This window comes from Mastigoproctus giganteus, chromosome 1, assembly GCF_048544385.1.
Source record: "Mastigoproctus giganteus isolate SK-2022 chromosome 1, ASM4854438v1, whole genome shotgun sequence".
NCBI classification, from domain to species: Eukaryota; Metazoa; Arthropoda; class Arachnida; order Uropygi; family Thelyphonidae; genus Mastigoproctus; species Mastigoproctus giganteus.
In genome coordinates, this window is record NC_143575.1 from 243,304,340 (window position 1) to 243,322,940 (window position 18,601).

The 18,601-nt window shown below is 37.9% G+C and overlaps 1 protein-coding gene across 5 annotated transcripts in view; it reads left to right on the forward strand.

Annotated features, from left to right (window-relative positions):
• Window positions 1-18,601, forward strand: part of sky (GTPase-activating protein skywalker) — a 162,298-nt gene that overhangs the window by 24,397 nt on the left and 119,300 nt on the right. For all 5 annotated transcript variants that reach the window (XM_090376626.1, XM_090376653.1, XM_090376662.1 and 2 more), the window contains exons 2-3: window positions 836-1,105; window positions 17,500-17,638. In XM_090376626.1, coding sequence (XP_090232752.1) covers window positions 962-1,105; window positions 17,500-17,638 — 283 coding nt within the window. In that variant the 5' untranslated portion in view covers window positions 836-961. The remainder of the gene's footprint in view (window positions 1-835; window positions 1,106-17,499; window positions 17,639-18,601) is intronic.

The following is an 18,601-nucleotide window of genomic DNA, read 5'->3' on the forward strand; positions in this document are numbered from 1 at the left end:
GAGGCTTTGTTTTGATATCAGGAATAATACCCATTTGTCCAAAAGCGATGAAGTTACATACTGGAACAGTCAAAAGGAAAAAAAAATAAATACAAGAAAGAAAAGGAAAAATCACAGGCTGTTATAGTAATAAATATGAGTACCTTGCCTTATAAAGATATGTTGGCACACAAATAGAACAGTTTTGCTATCATCTGTGTTTTCAAAATTCCTTCTGCATTAACCCCAGGGGCTCGCATCTGTTGAGTATGGGCTTGGCACACCTAGTGTCCTGAGCTGATATCATCATTCTTCTCTTTCTTGGTGATTCCCTTCTACTTTTGACACACTCACTCTCTCTCTCTCTCTCAGGGTGACTCGGGAATTTTTTTTTTGGCTGGTGCAGCATAGGCCTCAGGCTTCCTTGCACCATATAGCTAATTATAATAATTGGTGGTGAGGATGATGATCGGTTTACCAATTTTAGAATTTCTTCCATATCGTTATAGATTTTGACTCTACACCTGCTAGTAGAGATAACCTGTCTATCACAAAAACCAGTCTTTCTCCACAACTCAGAGTAAAAAGTTTCAATGTGTTTGGATCATTCCAGGAAGGTTGAATGATCATCCACTGCTATGAAAACAGATATAGAAAATTCAAAATCTGCTGAATACTATTTAATTTATGCATTGTAAAATCTTTGTTTAGTCTTTTAATATCATTTGTATATGACCTATGAACAGTTTTTATAGAGTTTTAGGTTTAAAAATAACTGTTTTAATTATATTTTTAATAATTAACTAAATATTTCTATAAATGAGATTCAACTTATTTGATTTAAATTTATTTCCAGATTGAGAAAGTTTTTTTTGCGAGCAGATTTGCAGTTCACATTGTGAGCTTGACGAGATGGTGATGCAAGTCAATTTTGAGGTAGCCATTAATAGACATTGTGTATTCTAGAAAGAGAGATCTAAGAATGTCCAAAGAAGAAGTCATCCCTTTTTTAATTAATCATGTGAATCTTAAAGGTCTTTCTTGTACAACAGACTTCTGTTCCAGTGTTCATGTTCAAGATGCTGAAGAGATTCAAGGTCAATTAAAGAATGGAAATATAAAACAGGTAAATCTTTTGAGTTTAACGATTTTCATATAGCAGCACATTGTGTATATTAGCTCTTGTAAGTAAATTTATCATCATACAAGCAAAAACTATAAATTACCAGATTAAATCTGTAGTAGACTCCCCCAAAAATGGTAAAATGACTTATCTTCCATACAAGGATTTATCTCTGAAACTTAAATAAACAAGACATAATAAACTTGGCTAAGAAAAGGAAATTTGGGCTCAGTGTTAAGTTTTAAACAACTGATTACTGACTTTCTTTTTCAAAAAAAGTCAAACTAGAATTAAAAAACAATTTCATACAAAATTAAATTATCAAAGTTGAACATTCTATTAAGTTATTGTGTAGGTGATGCCTTGGAGTTTTGATGCAGTATTTTCACTATTTCAGTATAAACTGAAATGTCTTTCAGTTTATACTGAATGAACCATATCTGAATGAACACTTTCCAAACTTCTGTAAGCAATTTCTTTACTTTTGCTAGTTATTTCCTTCCGATTTTGCAATTTTATCTCATTAGGCTTAACATTTCGCTGATGGTATGCAACTACTAAACAACTACTAAACACAATTGTAAACTCTTTTTCAGCCCACTCGTAATCCTTTTATCTGTGCCTAGAATCTGAAAATGCATTTAAAGCAAGATCACCTAAATAATGTAAGCTGGGGAATTGTTCCGGTCATATCTATAAAATGTACTTCCTGTCTCAAGAGATACAGAAGCGAATGTCTCACTTTAGACCTAAAGAGGCTCGGGAAGCAGCGACGGAAAGTATGGCGGTGTCCCCCCCCCTGTAGGGGAGAAAATTATATGCATTCACTAGGAACAACTGGTGAAACTTTTAACTATGACATTAATCAAATTTCGGATACACCAGAGCACAGGACCCAGCCCGAACCTGAAGTAGACATGGAAAAACTGAGATCGCCAGATTCACATGAGGAATTGACCCATGACTCATTACTGGCAGAACAAAACTGCCTTTCAGAACTCATCATGCAAAAATCTAGCAGTTCCCAACAGGATAACATCCTATCAACAGAGATCTCTGCAATAGTTAATCAAGCATCACTCGAACACAGTCCACTCTTTGTCTTGCTCCTCACAAATATCAAGACAACTCTATGTGTGAAGCTATCCCCAATTCATAATATTCTCGCAGACCTACTGCTTGAAAACAAGCGACTACGAGAACACGATGAATGCATACACAAAACATTGGAGGTGTTGGGGAAAAACTTTGATGTTCTGAAGCAATCTGTTTGTAATCTTGCTGTTCAAACTAACCATTGTGAGCAGCATCCTCCTGACAGACACTTTCATGCGAAATTGAGAGCTCCTACCCAAACCACCCCATCTTTATTACCACGTGACCCCTCTCCATCCCCTACTCTTACAATATGTGAGGCTGAAGTTGTGTGCCCTGAACGTAGCACTAGACCAGTAAGGCCACCGTAGCCTAGTGGTCAGGCGCGTGGGTGCATAAGTACACATGCCTTGAGTGACCGGGGTTCAAGCCCGTGACTGCTGAATACGGTGCTGTTTCTTGTATTCTGTCTGTCTTGTGAACTCCTCTGATCATTTGGTCATGCCGGAGTATAAACAGAAAATTTATTTATTTATTATATGCTGAAATCACAGCGGATACTCAGGAAATACTGCCTCCCAGAAGATCCAAAGAAGTCATCAGGAGCAGACCCTGCCAAGTTCCACCTATTCACAATCACAAAACTCAGATATGGGGTCCTCGCTCTCGAAACCGGATAATGGTTTGGCTGCTGAAGTATATCGCAACTGTGGCTCCACCTCAAACAACGTGAGAGGTAACCATTGTACTGGGACTACATTTGTATCTAATGTAAAGACCCATAGAGACACTACAATGTATGCAATGATTGCAAGCCAAAGAACACTGACCCGTAATCCAACTCTTAAGGAACTTAGCTCCAATTATAAAATTATTGGAACCAATCCGCACTTTAGCAAGATGCAAATTGCAAACACTGGAACGATGGACAAGTAGATGCGTAATGTCTTCATTAGTAGGCTGTCCCCTGCTACCACAACTGATGATGTGGAAAACCTTGCTGCATTCAAAATGAATGGTAGAGTCACCAAGCTATCCACGAAATATCCCACCTACGCCTCCTTTAAGATCGATGTAGCTGCTGCAGATTTTGAAGCACTCTTCGATCCTGAAATCTGGCCTGCTAGAGTTCTTGTTATGCCATATCTCGGGCATAAACGGCAGCGATATAGAAGTAATGGAAAGGACTTCCACAAATGGTACCCTGATTCATAGCAATCCCAGATCTCGTTACCGCAACAGAAACACAGACACAGAACACCAATATGCTGATCCCTGTGCTTGTTAATCCTAGACACACCATGCTGAATCGAGTAGTGCCATGTCAGAGACCACCTGTCCGCATCAAAGTACCTGCCTGCACCATCTTTTATCAGAATGTGTGTAGTCTTAGGAACAAGCTTGACACTATGGAGCAAATTCTGCTCCCCAGATATTTTGACCTGCTCGCCGTCACCGAAACCTGGCTCAATGATGATCAAGGTTTCCTAGCGGCAGCTACCCCAGCTGTTTATGGAGTTGTATTCACATCTCGGATTGCATGCAAGGGTGGAGGCGTCGCAATATTTTACAAGAAATCTACTTTCAAGCTATTGGATAATAAATTGCAATATTTTACAAGAAATCTGCTTTCAAGCTATTGGATAATAAATCCAGCAACTCCCCCAATTATGAAGCAATCCTCATTACGTTAGAACACAACTTCATGACGTTTTATGTCTGTGTGTGGTGTATATACCCCCAACGCTTTCCCAGAAAATCATCCTTGAAGTATCCAACTGTTAATCAATCAGCTGCATCCCACAGCTTCTCACTTAATTTGTGGTGATTTCAATTTATCTCCTCAGCTATCTAATCTGAAAAAGGCTCTTCTTGCACACTTGAGATGTGCTGACCTACAACTTATTAATGAAGCTCCAACAAGGGGGAATAACCTCTTAGATCTAGTTCTAACCTCTTAGATCTAGTTCTAACCTCTTAGATCTAGTTCTAGCCTCTATCCCTTGATCTAACCTCTTAGATCTAGTTCTAGCCTCTATCCCTTGCACCCTTGATTACATTGCAGAAACGTCACTTGACTCTGATCATGTCCCAATACATATGACTACATATCTGCCAGTCCCCAAATTAAAAGCCAGAAGGACAACAAAAAAGGTTGACATCACTAGCACCAACTTACTTGATGTAGATAAGTGCATCAGAGCTGCCTCTCTCATTCCCTGGGTGGCCTTAGAGACTTGTGACCCAGAACTAGCTGTGAACATTCTCACAAACTGGATCAACTGGATCAACAAATATGCTGCCTCTAGAAAAATCACAATCAGTCCATATACAAGACTTTGGTGGAATTCAGAACTCAAAATGAGTTTCCAGCTGAAGCAACAGCTCCATCGCACATGGAAACAGTCGCAAAATGTCAATGATCGCATCGTTTATTCAAGGGTGTGGGCTCAATTTAATCGCCTGAAATCTGAGACAATCAAATTGTACGTTAACCGTGATCTGGCTAAAGGAAAAATTCCATACAAGAAAGTGAACCTTCACTTTCCTTTGCAACTTGATCCTGAATTGTGGCTCCATTTTGTCACAAGATTTAACCGTAATCCTATACCAAACTCAGATTCCACAACAGAGCCCACCCAGCACGAAGTGTTGAATATCATTCAGATCACAAAACAACAGCTGATCGTAGCCATCAATTCTCTACCTGCCTTCAACCACCGGTGATGATGGAGTTCCCCATTCATGCTCGAATGCCTAAGTCCGTACATTATTCAGCACTTTTAATTATCTTCAGCCAGTTACTCTCGAACCAGATTTTCCTATAGCAGTTCAGTCGCCATCGCAAACTAAACACTACCGACCCATCTCCAACTCCTCAGCCTGCTGAAGCTCCTGGAGAAGGCCTTACTCCCTATCCTCACTAAGCAGATCTTGCCCAGTAATCCAGCCCAAATTCACTACTCTCTTCCAAACAGATCAATGATCACCAGTCTGCTAGCGACCACGAATACTATCTTGTCAGCATTTGAGAAAAGGCAAGAACTAGCTGTTACTTACTTAGACATTGAGGCAGCATTTTATGCCGTCCAAGTAAACCAACTTCTCACTCTCCTGGAATGCTACTTCCAGATCACAGGAAACATACTATGCTTTCTCTCCTCTCTTCTGCATGACAGAGTTATAAAGCTTCACACAGGAGATCGCACTCTTATAAGATCCGTCACTGCAGGAGTCCCACACGGAGGGGTCCTTTCAGGCCTTCTGTTTTCATCTATTATCTCCCCCTGGTTGCACATTCTTGGTGTCTACTGAGCTATCTGGATGATATCAAGATACTCACTCCCATCATCACTAGTCAAGCCCTAGATCTGGTAAAAGCAGAAATTAACAACACTCTAACCGCAGTCACATCTTACCTCTGCCAGTTTGGGCTCAAGATCAATCCTGCTAAGTCCGAATTCATGGTGTATTCATTGAAGCAAACTCCTTCATCTCTTTTGGTCGACAACACCCTCATCCCAATTGTCTAGCCATCGTGATCTGGGCGTTGTATTCGACTCCAAACTTCGATTTAACGCCCACATAGACATGCTTCTCACACGTGCTTCAAGACTCCAGTGGATCAAAACAACATCTCCTACATATCACAGATAAAAAGACAACCGTGAGGTACATAAGAACAGTTATCTTTCCACCTTTACTCTGTGCTGCTGAAATTTGGACGTCAGCGGCACCGTCAATAAAGAAACCACTCTTTGCCGCAGAATTCTGGCTCCTAAAGTGGGCCAACAGGAAGCACAACCTTCCAGCTCTGATTCGCACCACGCAGCTTGCCGACTCTCTCAGGATTCCACGGCTTCCCACCTTAGTCGACGACCAATGCCTCCTAGCAACAGTCAAGATTATAACAGGCATAATTGCAACACCATTCCGGGATACCTATGGCTGGAGGATTCCACCTGCTGCCCTTAGTGCCAATCTGAGCTCTGTTTGCATTCAGCACGACTCCATCTCTCAGATGTGTTCCTCCCTCAGCAAATACTCGAGCAAATCCAGGCACTTGAAGCCAACCTGAACAGATTCAGATTCGCTGTTGACCGGACTTACCAGAATAAAATTATGACTAGCAGGACCAATCAGCAATGACTGATGCGTACCTTGCATCTGTTCCTGTCTGATTGAGCTGGTGCTCTTATCTCGATGTTAAGCCAGCTCAATCAGACCTAACTCTCGTTAGGAGTTCTCTCCTTTGTATTAATATAGGTTTTCGTTTGTATAATTACCTTTTTTTTTTTTTTTGTAAAATAATTGTTCGATTATCCTGGAAGTATCGGGAGGCTGTAAACCCCTGGCTTTATGGCCATGAAGGGCAATAAAGATTCTCTCTCTCTCTTATGTTTCGACCCCTTATTTCTATTTTTTTTAGTTTGCTAAATCAGTAGCAAAGCTTCTATGGTAGTAACTCTATCACAAATGCTCTGTGAACTTTACAAAAAAAAAAAAATAAAATCCAAAAATATCCACCTAATATGTCTGTTTGCTCTAATAATTTGTCTGCTTCCTTAAATTTAATTGTTGTGTGTTGATGTGATGTCAAAACAACGCCAGATGAAAGTTTACTTTCAGTTACTATGTAGCTTAAAGCAAATTTTTGCTTATCTGCCCTGCAGTCAACCTTTTTTTCAATATAAGTTTGTTCATTTATGTGTATCTGAGAAAGAGCAAGGATGCCATCAACATTTAAGGCTTTAAATGGATAGATTACTCAATCCATTTAAAGCCTTAAACACTTCAATCAGGTTTCCACCTGATTAGTGCCTGGTTTCCAAGCACTGCAATTTGTAGAATTGAAGTCATTTATTGATAGGAATACCTTTTTGTGTCCTTGGCTAACCTTGCTGCTGTTCTCTGTACTTGTTCCAGCATTTCCACATCTTTAAAATGAGGCTTTCAGATCTGTATATGCAGTACTCACTGTTGCATAAGCAATGCATTTATAGAATGCATTGCTTATGTAACTGATAGGACAGCTCATGGGGAACAAAAATTTTGTTCCCCATGAGCTGGCCTATCAGCCTATCTGCACTGCTCTGAGAGCATTGAGTGTACATCAGATTGCAGTTTCCCCTATCTCTTTTGTTCTCCACCAGCATCAGTGTAGTACCAACCAATGGTCTGACAGGTCTGTAATTACTTTACACTTTGATTCCCCCCCTCCTATCAACTTTGCAAATGCAAGCACATTCTAATCAGCTAGGTATCTTTTGTTCTCTACCATCTTGATATAATACCATCCAATTGGTATGTTGTTCGGGGATTACTGCTGCCTGTATTCAGTATAATGCATTCGTCACTGTTGAACTTTAATTGCCACTTCAGCCCGTCTGCCTAATTTTTCTAGGTTTTGTTGCAGTAGCATACATACCCTGATTACTATCATTAACCACTCTGCTAACTTTGTATTATCTGAAAACTTACAACGTTAATCCTGATATGACTTCATCAGTATTGTTAATAAATATTGAAAACAATGGATCCAGCATTAAGCTCTGGGGCACTCCACTAACATTTGTCCAAGAGGGATAGTGCCCATTTATAACTACACTCTCCCTTTTACTGTTCAACCAACTCTTTATCTGTAGTAGTAACTTGCTCCTAATGCCACACTGCTCCAAATACAGCAGTCTTTCATGTGGAACAATGTCAAAAGCTTTGCTGAAATCTAAGTATGTGATGTCAAAATTTATTTCTTCATCAATTTCTTGTGTTACTGCATATTAATATCCAGTCAAATTGGTTCGTCAAGATTTCTCCATGGTGTGATGTTTTGAGCAATACCTCAAATTCATCAAATTTGTTTACCAAACTCCTAGCATTGGTGTATACTCAAGTATATATGCACCTGTTCCTATTCTTAGCTACCCTAACACAACCCATGTGTTTACTTGTACTGCAATGTCTCCCAGCAATCTCTGAAATACCCTGCATCTTGTTTTTCACACTGCTGCTCATTCCAATAGCAGTGCAAGAATCACTTTCACCTCTGCCAGTGGCTACTGTTAACTTCTTTAACCATTAACCCCATCATTTTCCCTGGAACAGAAATCAAACTGACAGATCTGTAATTATTCACTTCACCCTTTGATCTTTCTTTGTGAATAGGAGAGAGGTTTGCACATCTCCAATCTATAGGTATCTCCCCTGAATCCATGGATACTGTCATAATTATGGCCAAAGGTTTCTTACCTCTTTTGCTAATACACTTAATATAACTGCATAAATTCCATCAATCTTTGGTGCCTGGCATTAGCATTAGTAGAGGCATATAATGCAAGAAAGCAAGCTTATACAGCATCAGCCAAAAAAAAACCCCCTTGCCATTTCACCCATTTGGACACTTCAATTGTTTATCTAGTTCTGCCTTAAATTTATTTAAGCTATCAACTTCTACAACAGATGGAAGTCTGTTACAGCAATCAACTACCCGCTGTCTAAAGGCAAACTTCCGCACATCTATTCTACAACTGTCTTTCCTCAATTTGAATCTATGCCCCCTCAAGTTCTTAATCTGAGCATGCGGAAGCATCCTGTCAGCATTGAGCATGCTCAAACAATTCTAGGCCTTATACACCTTGATCAGATCACCTTGCAGGTGCCTAGTATCCAGCTGCTGCAACTTGCAGAACTTAAGCCTTTCTTGATAAGTGCACCCCTTTGTTCCCTTCATCAATCTTGTTACCCTTCTCTGTACTCATTCTAGCAACTCTACATCCTTCCTAAAATGAGGCCTCTAAACCTGTATACAGTACTCAAGATGTGGCCTGACCATTGCCTTATACAAAGGGATAATAACCTCCTTATCCCTGCTAGCAAAATTACTGTATATTATTGACAAGGTCTGATGACCTGCTCTGGCAGTCTGTCTGCACTTCATATCTGACAGCACAATTACCCTCAGGTCTTTTTCATTCTCCATACCTGAGTTAGTACTGCAGAGTTGATAGAGTTCTCTGGGTTTACTGCTACCCATATGCAGTACTTTGCATTTGTGAATGTTAAACTTCAGTTGCCACTTCTCAGCCCATCTGCCCAACTTTTCTAGATCCTGTTGCAGTACATATTGTTATTACTGTCAATAACCCTGCCAACCTTTGTATCATCTGCATACTTGGACATTAAGCCTGATATACCTTCATCAATAAATATAAAATACAAAAATGGGCACTTAATTCTGAGGGACTGCACTAATAACATTAGTCCACGAAGGGCAGCATCCACTGATTACCACTCTGTTGTGTCCCACTCAACCACCCTTTTATTCATTGTAGCAACTTGCCCTTAATACCATAATGCTCGAATTTGTACAGCACTCCTCCACGTGCAACAGTATCAAAAACTTTCCTGAAATCCAAGTATATGATATTAAAATATTTTTTTCATTCAGTTCCTTTGTGACCATATCGTAGTATACAATAAAATTGGTCAGACAAGACTTCCCCTTAACAAACCCATGCTGTGTCTGAATTATTTCTGCAGTCACGTCTAGATGACCCAGCAATGCTTCTTTAACCAGTGACTCCGTTATTTTCTTCGGAACAGAAGTTAAACTTGCAGGTCTCTAATTACTTGTGTAACCCTTTGATCCCCCTTTGTGAATTAGGGATATATTTGCACATTTCCAGTCTGTGAGGATCTCCTATGAGTCCAAGGATGCTTTTCTAATTATGGTTAAGAGTTTGCTTACTTCCTTTGCTGTCTCCTTTAATATTACTGGATTCTATCCACCCCATGTGCCTTTCTTATGTTTAACTTCAACAATTTCTCCTCCACTTTGCTTTCCATTATTACAAAATCATTTAGCTCCCTGTTAGAGTTTAATAATCTTCTGTCCTCCACTTCCTACAGAATTCCTCATATGTGAATGTAGATGCAAAATAATTGTATACTTTTTGCTTCAATTTCTGTTCCATTTATTTCTTAATTATCACAAAATCATTTAACTCCCAGTTATAACTTTTTTATGAACTTTTTTTTATAACTTTATATACTTTCAGTTTTCCCATCCCTGAAAAACTTCTTCACACATGAACACATGGGCAACAAGATTGGTGAGGGGAATGAAGGGATCCTCTTACCAAGAGAGGCTTAAGTTCTGTAAATTGCAGTGGCTGGAGACTAGGCACCTGCATGGTGATCTGATTGAGGTGTATAAGGCCTTGAATGGATTGAGCACGCTGAATTCTGATGGGATCCTTCCACTTGTTCAGATTACAAACCTAAGGGGACACAAATTCAAATTAAGAAAAGACAGATGTAGAATAGATGTGTGGAAATTTGCCTTTAGCCAGCGGGTGGTTAATTGCTGGAACGAACTTCCATCTGTTGTGGAAGTTGATAGGTTAAATAAATTTAAGGAGGAACTGGACAGGCATTTGGAGGGAATGGTGTGATTTTTTTTTTTTTTTTTGGCTGATGCTGCATAAGTTCATTCACTTGCTTTCTTGCATCACATACCACTACTACTACATAGAGGAAAAATGTTTATTCAGTCAAGAATACCAACAGATATTTATTTGTCATTAATTTCAAGAGCATCATTAATAGTTATGCCATTCATATCCAGTGGGCCAATGTTGCCTTCACCTTCTTTATTACCTTTCTTCTAGTCTTGGCATAAGCAAAGAATTTTTCCCTTTTCATGATATTCTTAGCCAGTGTTCCTTAATTTGTCTAACCCCCTTTTATTGACTTGATTACCAATTAGTTTACACTTGCTGTAGATTTCAGTGTTTTTACTATGAATGAGGATCTTATTTCCTTTGTCATTTTATTCCATGGCACAGATATATTAACTGATTAGTGATCCAAGTCAGGAACTATGCCCTATTAATGTTTTTAATGTTTTAAAACATAAAAACTATAAAATATTTAAGGGCAAAGGCCTCGTGCTACGAGATAGAATGACTAATATATAGGTTAGTGAAAAAGCATCATGGTATTGTACTACCTTGAATATGGGTGGTGGTCCACTTAGAATAAATAACAGTAGTCTCCTCCACTGGTGAAGTGTTACTTATTTGAGGTTGTACAATACCATGGCAACTCGTTGTGAAGGCATTCACGATATGAGATATAACCAAAACGATGCCAATTTAATTAATTAATTTAACTACTTTAGTAGATGGCTACATTAAAATGATGCTTTTGCACTAACATAATGTTTGAAAACATTAATTTAAAAGCATTAAGGAAACTAAATTCTAATAGCATCTCTCTTCTTTTGCACAAGGGAATACAAATTTAAAAAAGGATGGTCATAGAATAGATAGTCATAAATTCCCATTCATTCATTAAATTGTAATTGGTTGTTGGAATAAACTTCTACCTAGTGTTTTGGAAGTATCTTGAGTAAATTTAAAGAAGATTTGAACAAATTATTAGAAGGATGAACAAATGAAGTGGATAATTTATTTATTTTATTTTTTGACTGAATCAGTTGTATAACTTGTTTTCTTCCATTGTCTTATCAATACTAACTTAACAGCTTTACTAAAAATTTAAAATAGAAGCTATTGCCAAAATGTGTACAGTAAGTAAATTGTAATATAAGAAAAAATATATATTTTAGTAACATCTTAAGGTGCAACACAGTTACTCAATAGACCCCACCCTCATCATTTTCAAAACTTATAATGTCATGCTAATGACCCAATGTTATAATATGCTGTGAACTAGTGGTTTACCCGAGCTCCTTCTGAAGGTTTGCCTATTTCAGGCACTGTAATTAAGGCCATAATTAAAATTTTTCATAAAAATATCAACTCCACTGCAGTTTAAAAAATTTTAAATGGCTGGCTTTAAAAAAATTATTAATTCTGTTTATTAGCTCTTGATCAGAATTCCATACAATATAGAGAGGCAACAAATACAAAAACAGGCCAGTGGTCACAGGTTTGTCTAGAGGCATTCTAGACAAAGTGATGGGCTGGCGTAACCATGCCGAGATGTATCACCTATACTGATACGAAATACACTGACAGTTACAAGCTTGCCCTGGGACAACTAATGCAACAGTTATAGAGGCTTACAGTATAATATGATACATATAAATTAATAACACAACAGTCATAATCAAGTACATATAATTGATATGAAGAAGCTAATACATAATTTCGAGATGTTAACATTACTGATGCAATCAATGTAGTTAATGAGTACATAATGCCAGAATTACATGGTATGTGGAAGGTAGGTAACCTCACAAACTTCTGAACTGTATAGTCTGGGTGTGAGGAAAGGAAAGATGCAACATGCTGGTTATTTTAGTTTGGTTGAGATTTTCCATAGAGTAATACACTTTGTTGTTTAGCTGGAGGAGAGCCTTTGCAGAGCATCTTGTCTGTTTGCGAGCCAGCAGGGTATGACGCAGCAGGTTTGTCCGCATATAAGTTAGGTTTGGTGCTACCACATGCCACGACATGATTAGACTTAGAGGTTTGTGGATGAGCATTACTTAAATTCCAAAATGGTACTTATATAATTTCTTCAACAACTTACAGGGATATAAAAGCCATCATGGGTGCACACTTCAATATATTTGAATTTTAACAAATTCTGTAGCCATGAGAAAACTGAAATAATTAGGGCGATGGGACAGAACACATAAAAAAAAAAAAAAAAAAAAAGCAGCAATAACAAACTAGTGCCCCATGGTGTCCAGTGGCATAATATCACTCAGGTTACCATAACCAGTGAGGTAAGATCTGTTGATAATTTGGCTGCCAGTTCCTTCCCAAAAGAACTAAAGGAAATAATTGTAAAGAAAGGTTATTTTCCATCACAAGTTTATAATTTTGATGAAATGGGTTTATGTTACAAGGTGTTAGTATATTGGCCAAGAAAAATGATAATCATAAGAGAAAAAAATTCACAAAGATCAAGGAATGTATCACCATGCTGTTTCATGATGCTTTGTTCGTGTTCTGTTAGCATAGCAAAAATACTTAGATGGCTGCAAAAACTTTTGAAAATGATTTTGTGAGAATTTTCCTGCAGTATTTATCTACCAAAGAATACATCAGACATCCAAATATTGAATCAAAGTATCATTTCAGCCTTCAAAATGAATTACAGGAAAGCTTTAGTCAAAAAGATAGTCAATGTGCCGTATCCCTGATTGAAAGCTTAAGGAAACTAATCTTGAAAGACTTGTTCCTGCTTACTGCAATAACATGAAGCTATTACTCCATCATACTTTTAAAAGTTCCAAAGTGGAGATGACTACGGTTACTTCGGTTTGTGTCCAGTGGTGGTGGAACTAAGGGCTTGTCGAAGCTCTCTAGTTCTTAACTGTATCCTTGTGAAGATGCTGAAGATACATATAACAAAGAGGAGGTGGTGGAATTTCAAGGCTTCACACAAGAAGTAGAAAAGGCCTGAAAGCTTTTTGAAGAAGGCTTTGCCACACGAGTTGATTTTATTGACTGGGAAAATACCGGTTGTGTGTGTGTCCAACATTTAACCATGTGAGTGAAAAATCCTATAAAATGTAACTGCTGGACAGTCTCATTTATATAACATAGTCCAAACAGATGCTGATGACAACCTATACCATCACTAAGCATATCAAAAGTGATGGCTGTACTGACTGGATTATGCCAACTTGAGACAAGAGTGTCCATTTTATGCAGCTACAAAAATTTAAAAGTTACCCATGCCAAAAAGAATAGCAGTATGAAGAAAACAATGCTGCAGAGCTCGTTTTCTGTAAAATCATTGCAGAGTAAATTGTCACCAAGTCTTTCAAGAATCTATCACAATTTATTGGCTGTTAATTATAATACATGTAATAAAGTATTGTACTTAAATGGCAATAATAAAATTTTAACATGTGGTTTCTTTGATTTCATAGAAGGAAGGGATGAATAAAATTGGTCCCCCACTGTATTGATGGTTTGACTGTTGATGGTCCTGTTCAGGTTGCTGACTAACTAAATGAGTATTTTGCATCTGTATTCACACATGAGGGATGTCAAATTCACACTTTAGGGAAGGGGATGCCAGAAGTTTATCAAACTCTAACAGGGGGCTAAATGATTTTGTAATAAATGGGAGGAAAGTGGAAGAGAAATTTGTTTCAGTTTAGCATTAGTAGAGGCATATGATGCAAGAAAGCAAGCTTATGCAGCATCAGCCAAAAAAAAAAACCAAAAAAAAAAAAACACTTCCATTTCAACCCCCTCCATTCGTTCGAAATACCTGTCCAGCTGAGCCTTAAATTTATTTAGGCTATCAACTTCCACAACAAGGGATGGAAGTCTGTTCCAACTACCCGCTGGCTAAAGGCAAATTTCCGCACATCTATCCTACATCTGTCTTTCCTCAATCTGAATTTATGCCCTCTCAGGTGATTATTCTGAGCAAGAGGAAGAATCCCATCGGCATTGAGCATGGTCAGTCCATTCAAGGCTTTATACACTTCTATCAGATCACCTCGCCGGTGCCTAGTCTCCAGACAATGTAATTTGCAAAATTTAAGCCTTTTTTTGTAAGAGCAACCCTTTGTTCCATTCACTAATCTTGTTGCCCTTCTCTGTACTCATTCCAGCAGCTCTACATCCTTCTTGAAATGAGACCTCCAGACCTGTATACAGTACTCTAGGTGTGGCCTGACCATTGCCTTATACAAGGGAATAATCGCCTCCTTATCCCTGCTAGAAAAATTCCTGTATATCATTGACAAGACACCATGAGCTACTCTTGCAGCCTATCTGCACTGCTCAGAGAACTTCATATCTGCCTGCACAATTACCCCCAGGTCCTTTTCATTCTCTACCACTGTCAGTGTAGTACCACAGAGTTGATTCATTGCTCTGGGGTTGCTGTTTCCCATATGTAGTACTTTACATTTGTCAATGTTAAACTTCATTTGCCACCTCTCAGCCCATCTGCTCAACCTTTCCAGATCCTGTTGCAGCAGCATAGCATAGCATCAGTAGTGTCCTTAGCAACCCTGCCAACCTTTGTATCATCTGAAAACTTGGACATTAAGCTTGATATACCATCATCAGTATCATTTATAAATACAGAAAACAATAATGGACCCAACACTGAACCTTGAGGGACTCCACTAATAAAGTTAGTCCACGATGAGCAGTGTCCATTGATTACCACTCTGTCTTCTCCCCCTTAATCATCCCTTCAATGCTCGAGGCATAATATGATATAGGTTTAAATTAACTATATAATAACTACATAAGAAAGGCAACGTGGCTGGAATCCATCCAGTTATATTAAGGGAGGCAGCAAAGGAATTAAGCAAACCCTTGGCTATAATTATGAGAGCATACTTGGATTCAGGGGAAGTTCCCGCAAACTGGAGATGTGTGAATGTATCCCCAATTCACAAAGAGGGATCAAAGAATGATGAGTAATTGCCGACCTGTTAGCTTAACTTCTGTTCCAGGGAAAATAATGGAGTCACTAGTTTAAGAAGTAAGCAGACTATCTAGACAGGAGTGCAGTTATATTTCAGCCACAGCATGTGTTTGTTAAGGGGAGATCTTGTTTGATCAATTTGATTAGGTTATATGATTTTGTCACAAAGAAAATGAATGCAAAAACGTTTAATAACGTATACTTGGATTTCAGGAAAGCTTTTGATAATGTTGCACATTAAGGGAAAGTTACTGCTATTGACAAAGGGATAGTTGAGCAGAAGAAGACAGAGTGGTTATTAACGGATGCTGCTCTTCATGGACTAATGGTATTAGTGGAGTTCCCCAGGATTCATTGTTGAACCCATTGTTCTTTATCACTATCTGTATTTATCAATGTAATATTGGTGTAGATACACCATAGTTTACCCATAAATTAAACTACGTACGTAGTGTGATGGCATAGTTTTTAATTGTATCTCATATTGTGGCTACCTTCACAACGAGATACAATATGAGATACAATTAAAAATGCCTTCACACTAAGTACGTAGTTTAAAATATGGGTAAACTATGGTGTATCCACACCGATATTATATAGTTAATTTAAACCTATATCCTATTATGCCTTGCACATTGAATCTTTAAATATTTATCAATGATATAAATAAAGGCATATCAGGTTTAATGTCCAAGTTTGAAAATGATACAAAGATTGGCAGGGTGGTTAATGACAGTATGCTACTACAACAGGATCTAGAAAAGTTAGGCAGATGAACTGAGAAATGGCAAATGAAGTTTAATGTTGATAAATGCAAAGTACTACATATGGGTAGCAGTAGCCCTAGAATAATGTACCAACTCTGTGGTACTATATTTGAGGTAGTGGAAAATGAAAAAAGACCTGGGAGTAAATGTGCAGTCTGTTATGGAAGTTCTCTGAGCAATTCAGACAGACTGACAAGGACAGCTCGTGGGACTTTGTCAATGATATACAGAAATTTTGCTAGCAGGTATAAGTAGTGATTACTCCATTGTATAAATCCCTGGTCAGGCCACATCTTGAATACTACATATATGTCTGGACACCTCATTTTAGGAAGGATGTGGAGCTGCTGAAGGGAGTACAGAGAAGGGCAACAAGATTGTTGAGCAGAACAAAGGGGGTGCTCTTACCAAGAAACGTTTCGGTTCTGAAATTGTCTGGAGACTTGGGGACCTGTGAGGTTGATCTGATTGAGGTGTTTAAGTCTTTGAATGGATTGAGCAAGCTCAATGCTGATGGAATTCTTCCTCTTGTTCAGACCATAGACATGAGAGGGGCACAAATTCAAATTGAACAAGGACGGTTGCAGAGTGGATGTGCCTGAAGTTTGCCTTTGGGTGGTTGATTGCTGGAATAAGCTTCTCTGCATTGTTGTGGTGGTTGATGCTTGATTAAATTCAAGCAATTTATTCAGTTGCTAATGCTAATTCTGTTATAATGCAAATCTGGATCTCGTTCTGATATAATGTATCCAGATCCCAATGCTGTGTTGGAGTTTACCTGTATATTAAAATCTTAAGGAAATAAAACAGTAAATTTTATATTAAAAAAAACGAGGCTTTATTCTGGAAGTAGGTACAGGATTTACCAACATTGCAATTTTTTTCCCTCCCCTTCTTCATATCTCTCTCTCTCTCTCTCTCTCTCTCTCTGTGTGATTCAAACTGTATTGTTTTATATATATATATGTATATATAATATAATGTTTTATTTATTAAAAGCACCTAATTTTTTTAATATTTGCTGTTTTACTTATAATAATTTATGAACTATTAATGAAAAGTTTAATTTGTGATTATTATTTTTGTTGTTCACAGGTCAAGGATATTATTCGGAATAATCACTGGTCTATAGATCACCCAATCAGAAAGCGTTTGTGGACAGTGTTATGTGAGCACAGTGGCAAGGAAAAACATATAGATGGATTTTATAATGATATGCGTCAGGAATTATTAGGTAACTAATAAATAATGTATATGCTTTTGTTGTTATTTTACCCTCCCAGCAGATTTCCTTTTAACTGCTAATGACTGCTTTGAAGGAGTGAAGAGATGTCAACTGTTTATTTCATAAGTTGGTAATACTTAAGAATTCTATTAAGAATATTCTTGAAAATTTGAAGAAAGATTGGAGTTCTATATTTTTAGTATTGTTTCTGTAGGGAGGAATTGGAGGTTTGTTGAATTAGGATTTGGATTTACTTAACAATAGACAGTTGATATGTCTTAACTTTAATTTTGAAGTACTAGTGCTGCCCCTGTTGAGACATTCCTTTTCACTACCTGTGAATCACCGAATGTTTGTGTATTGTTATGTTTTTCAACAGTTAGATACCGATAATCAAACCCATCTCTTTAAAAGCAAACAAATGGTTAAGCATATGAAGTTTATAAATAATTTAAGGGCAAAGGCCTCATGCTACGAGGTAGAATGACTAACATATAGGTTAGTGCAAAAGCATTATTTTAACGTTGCCATCTACCAAAGTAGTTTAATTAATTAAATTGGCATCGTTTTGGTTATATCTCATATAACCCGAAGAAGTAACACTTCACCAGTGGAGATGACTACTGTTACTTATTCTGAGATATAACCAAAATGAGGTATAATGTGAGATATAACCAAAATGAGGTATAATGTGAGATATAACCAAAACAATGCCAATTTAATTAATTAATTTAACTACTTTGGTAGATGGCTACGTTAGAATGATGCTTTTGCACTAACCTATATGTTAGTCATTCTAACTCGTAGCATTGAGGCCGTTGCCCTTAAATAATTTATAGTCTATATCACTGCACACCATCAGGCATCTCTCATATTATGAAGTTATACTTCATAACTGAGTTGTCACTATTGCAACACCAGGATACCTGCCCATCTACCGAGGAGAAGCCAACAAGCTTTGAAACGGTGCCA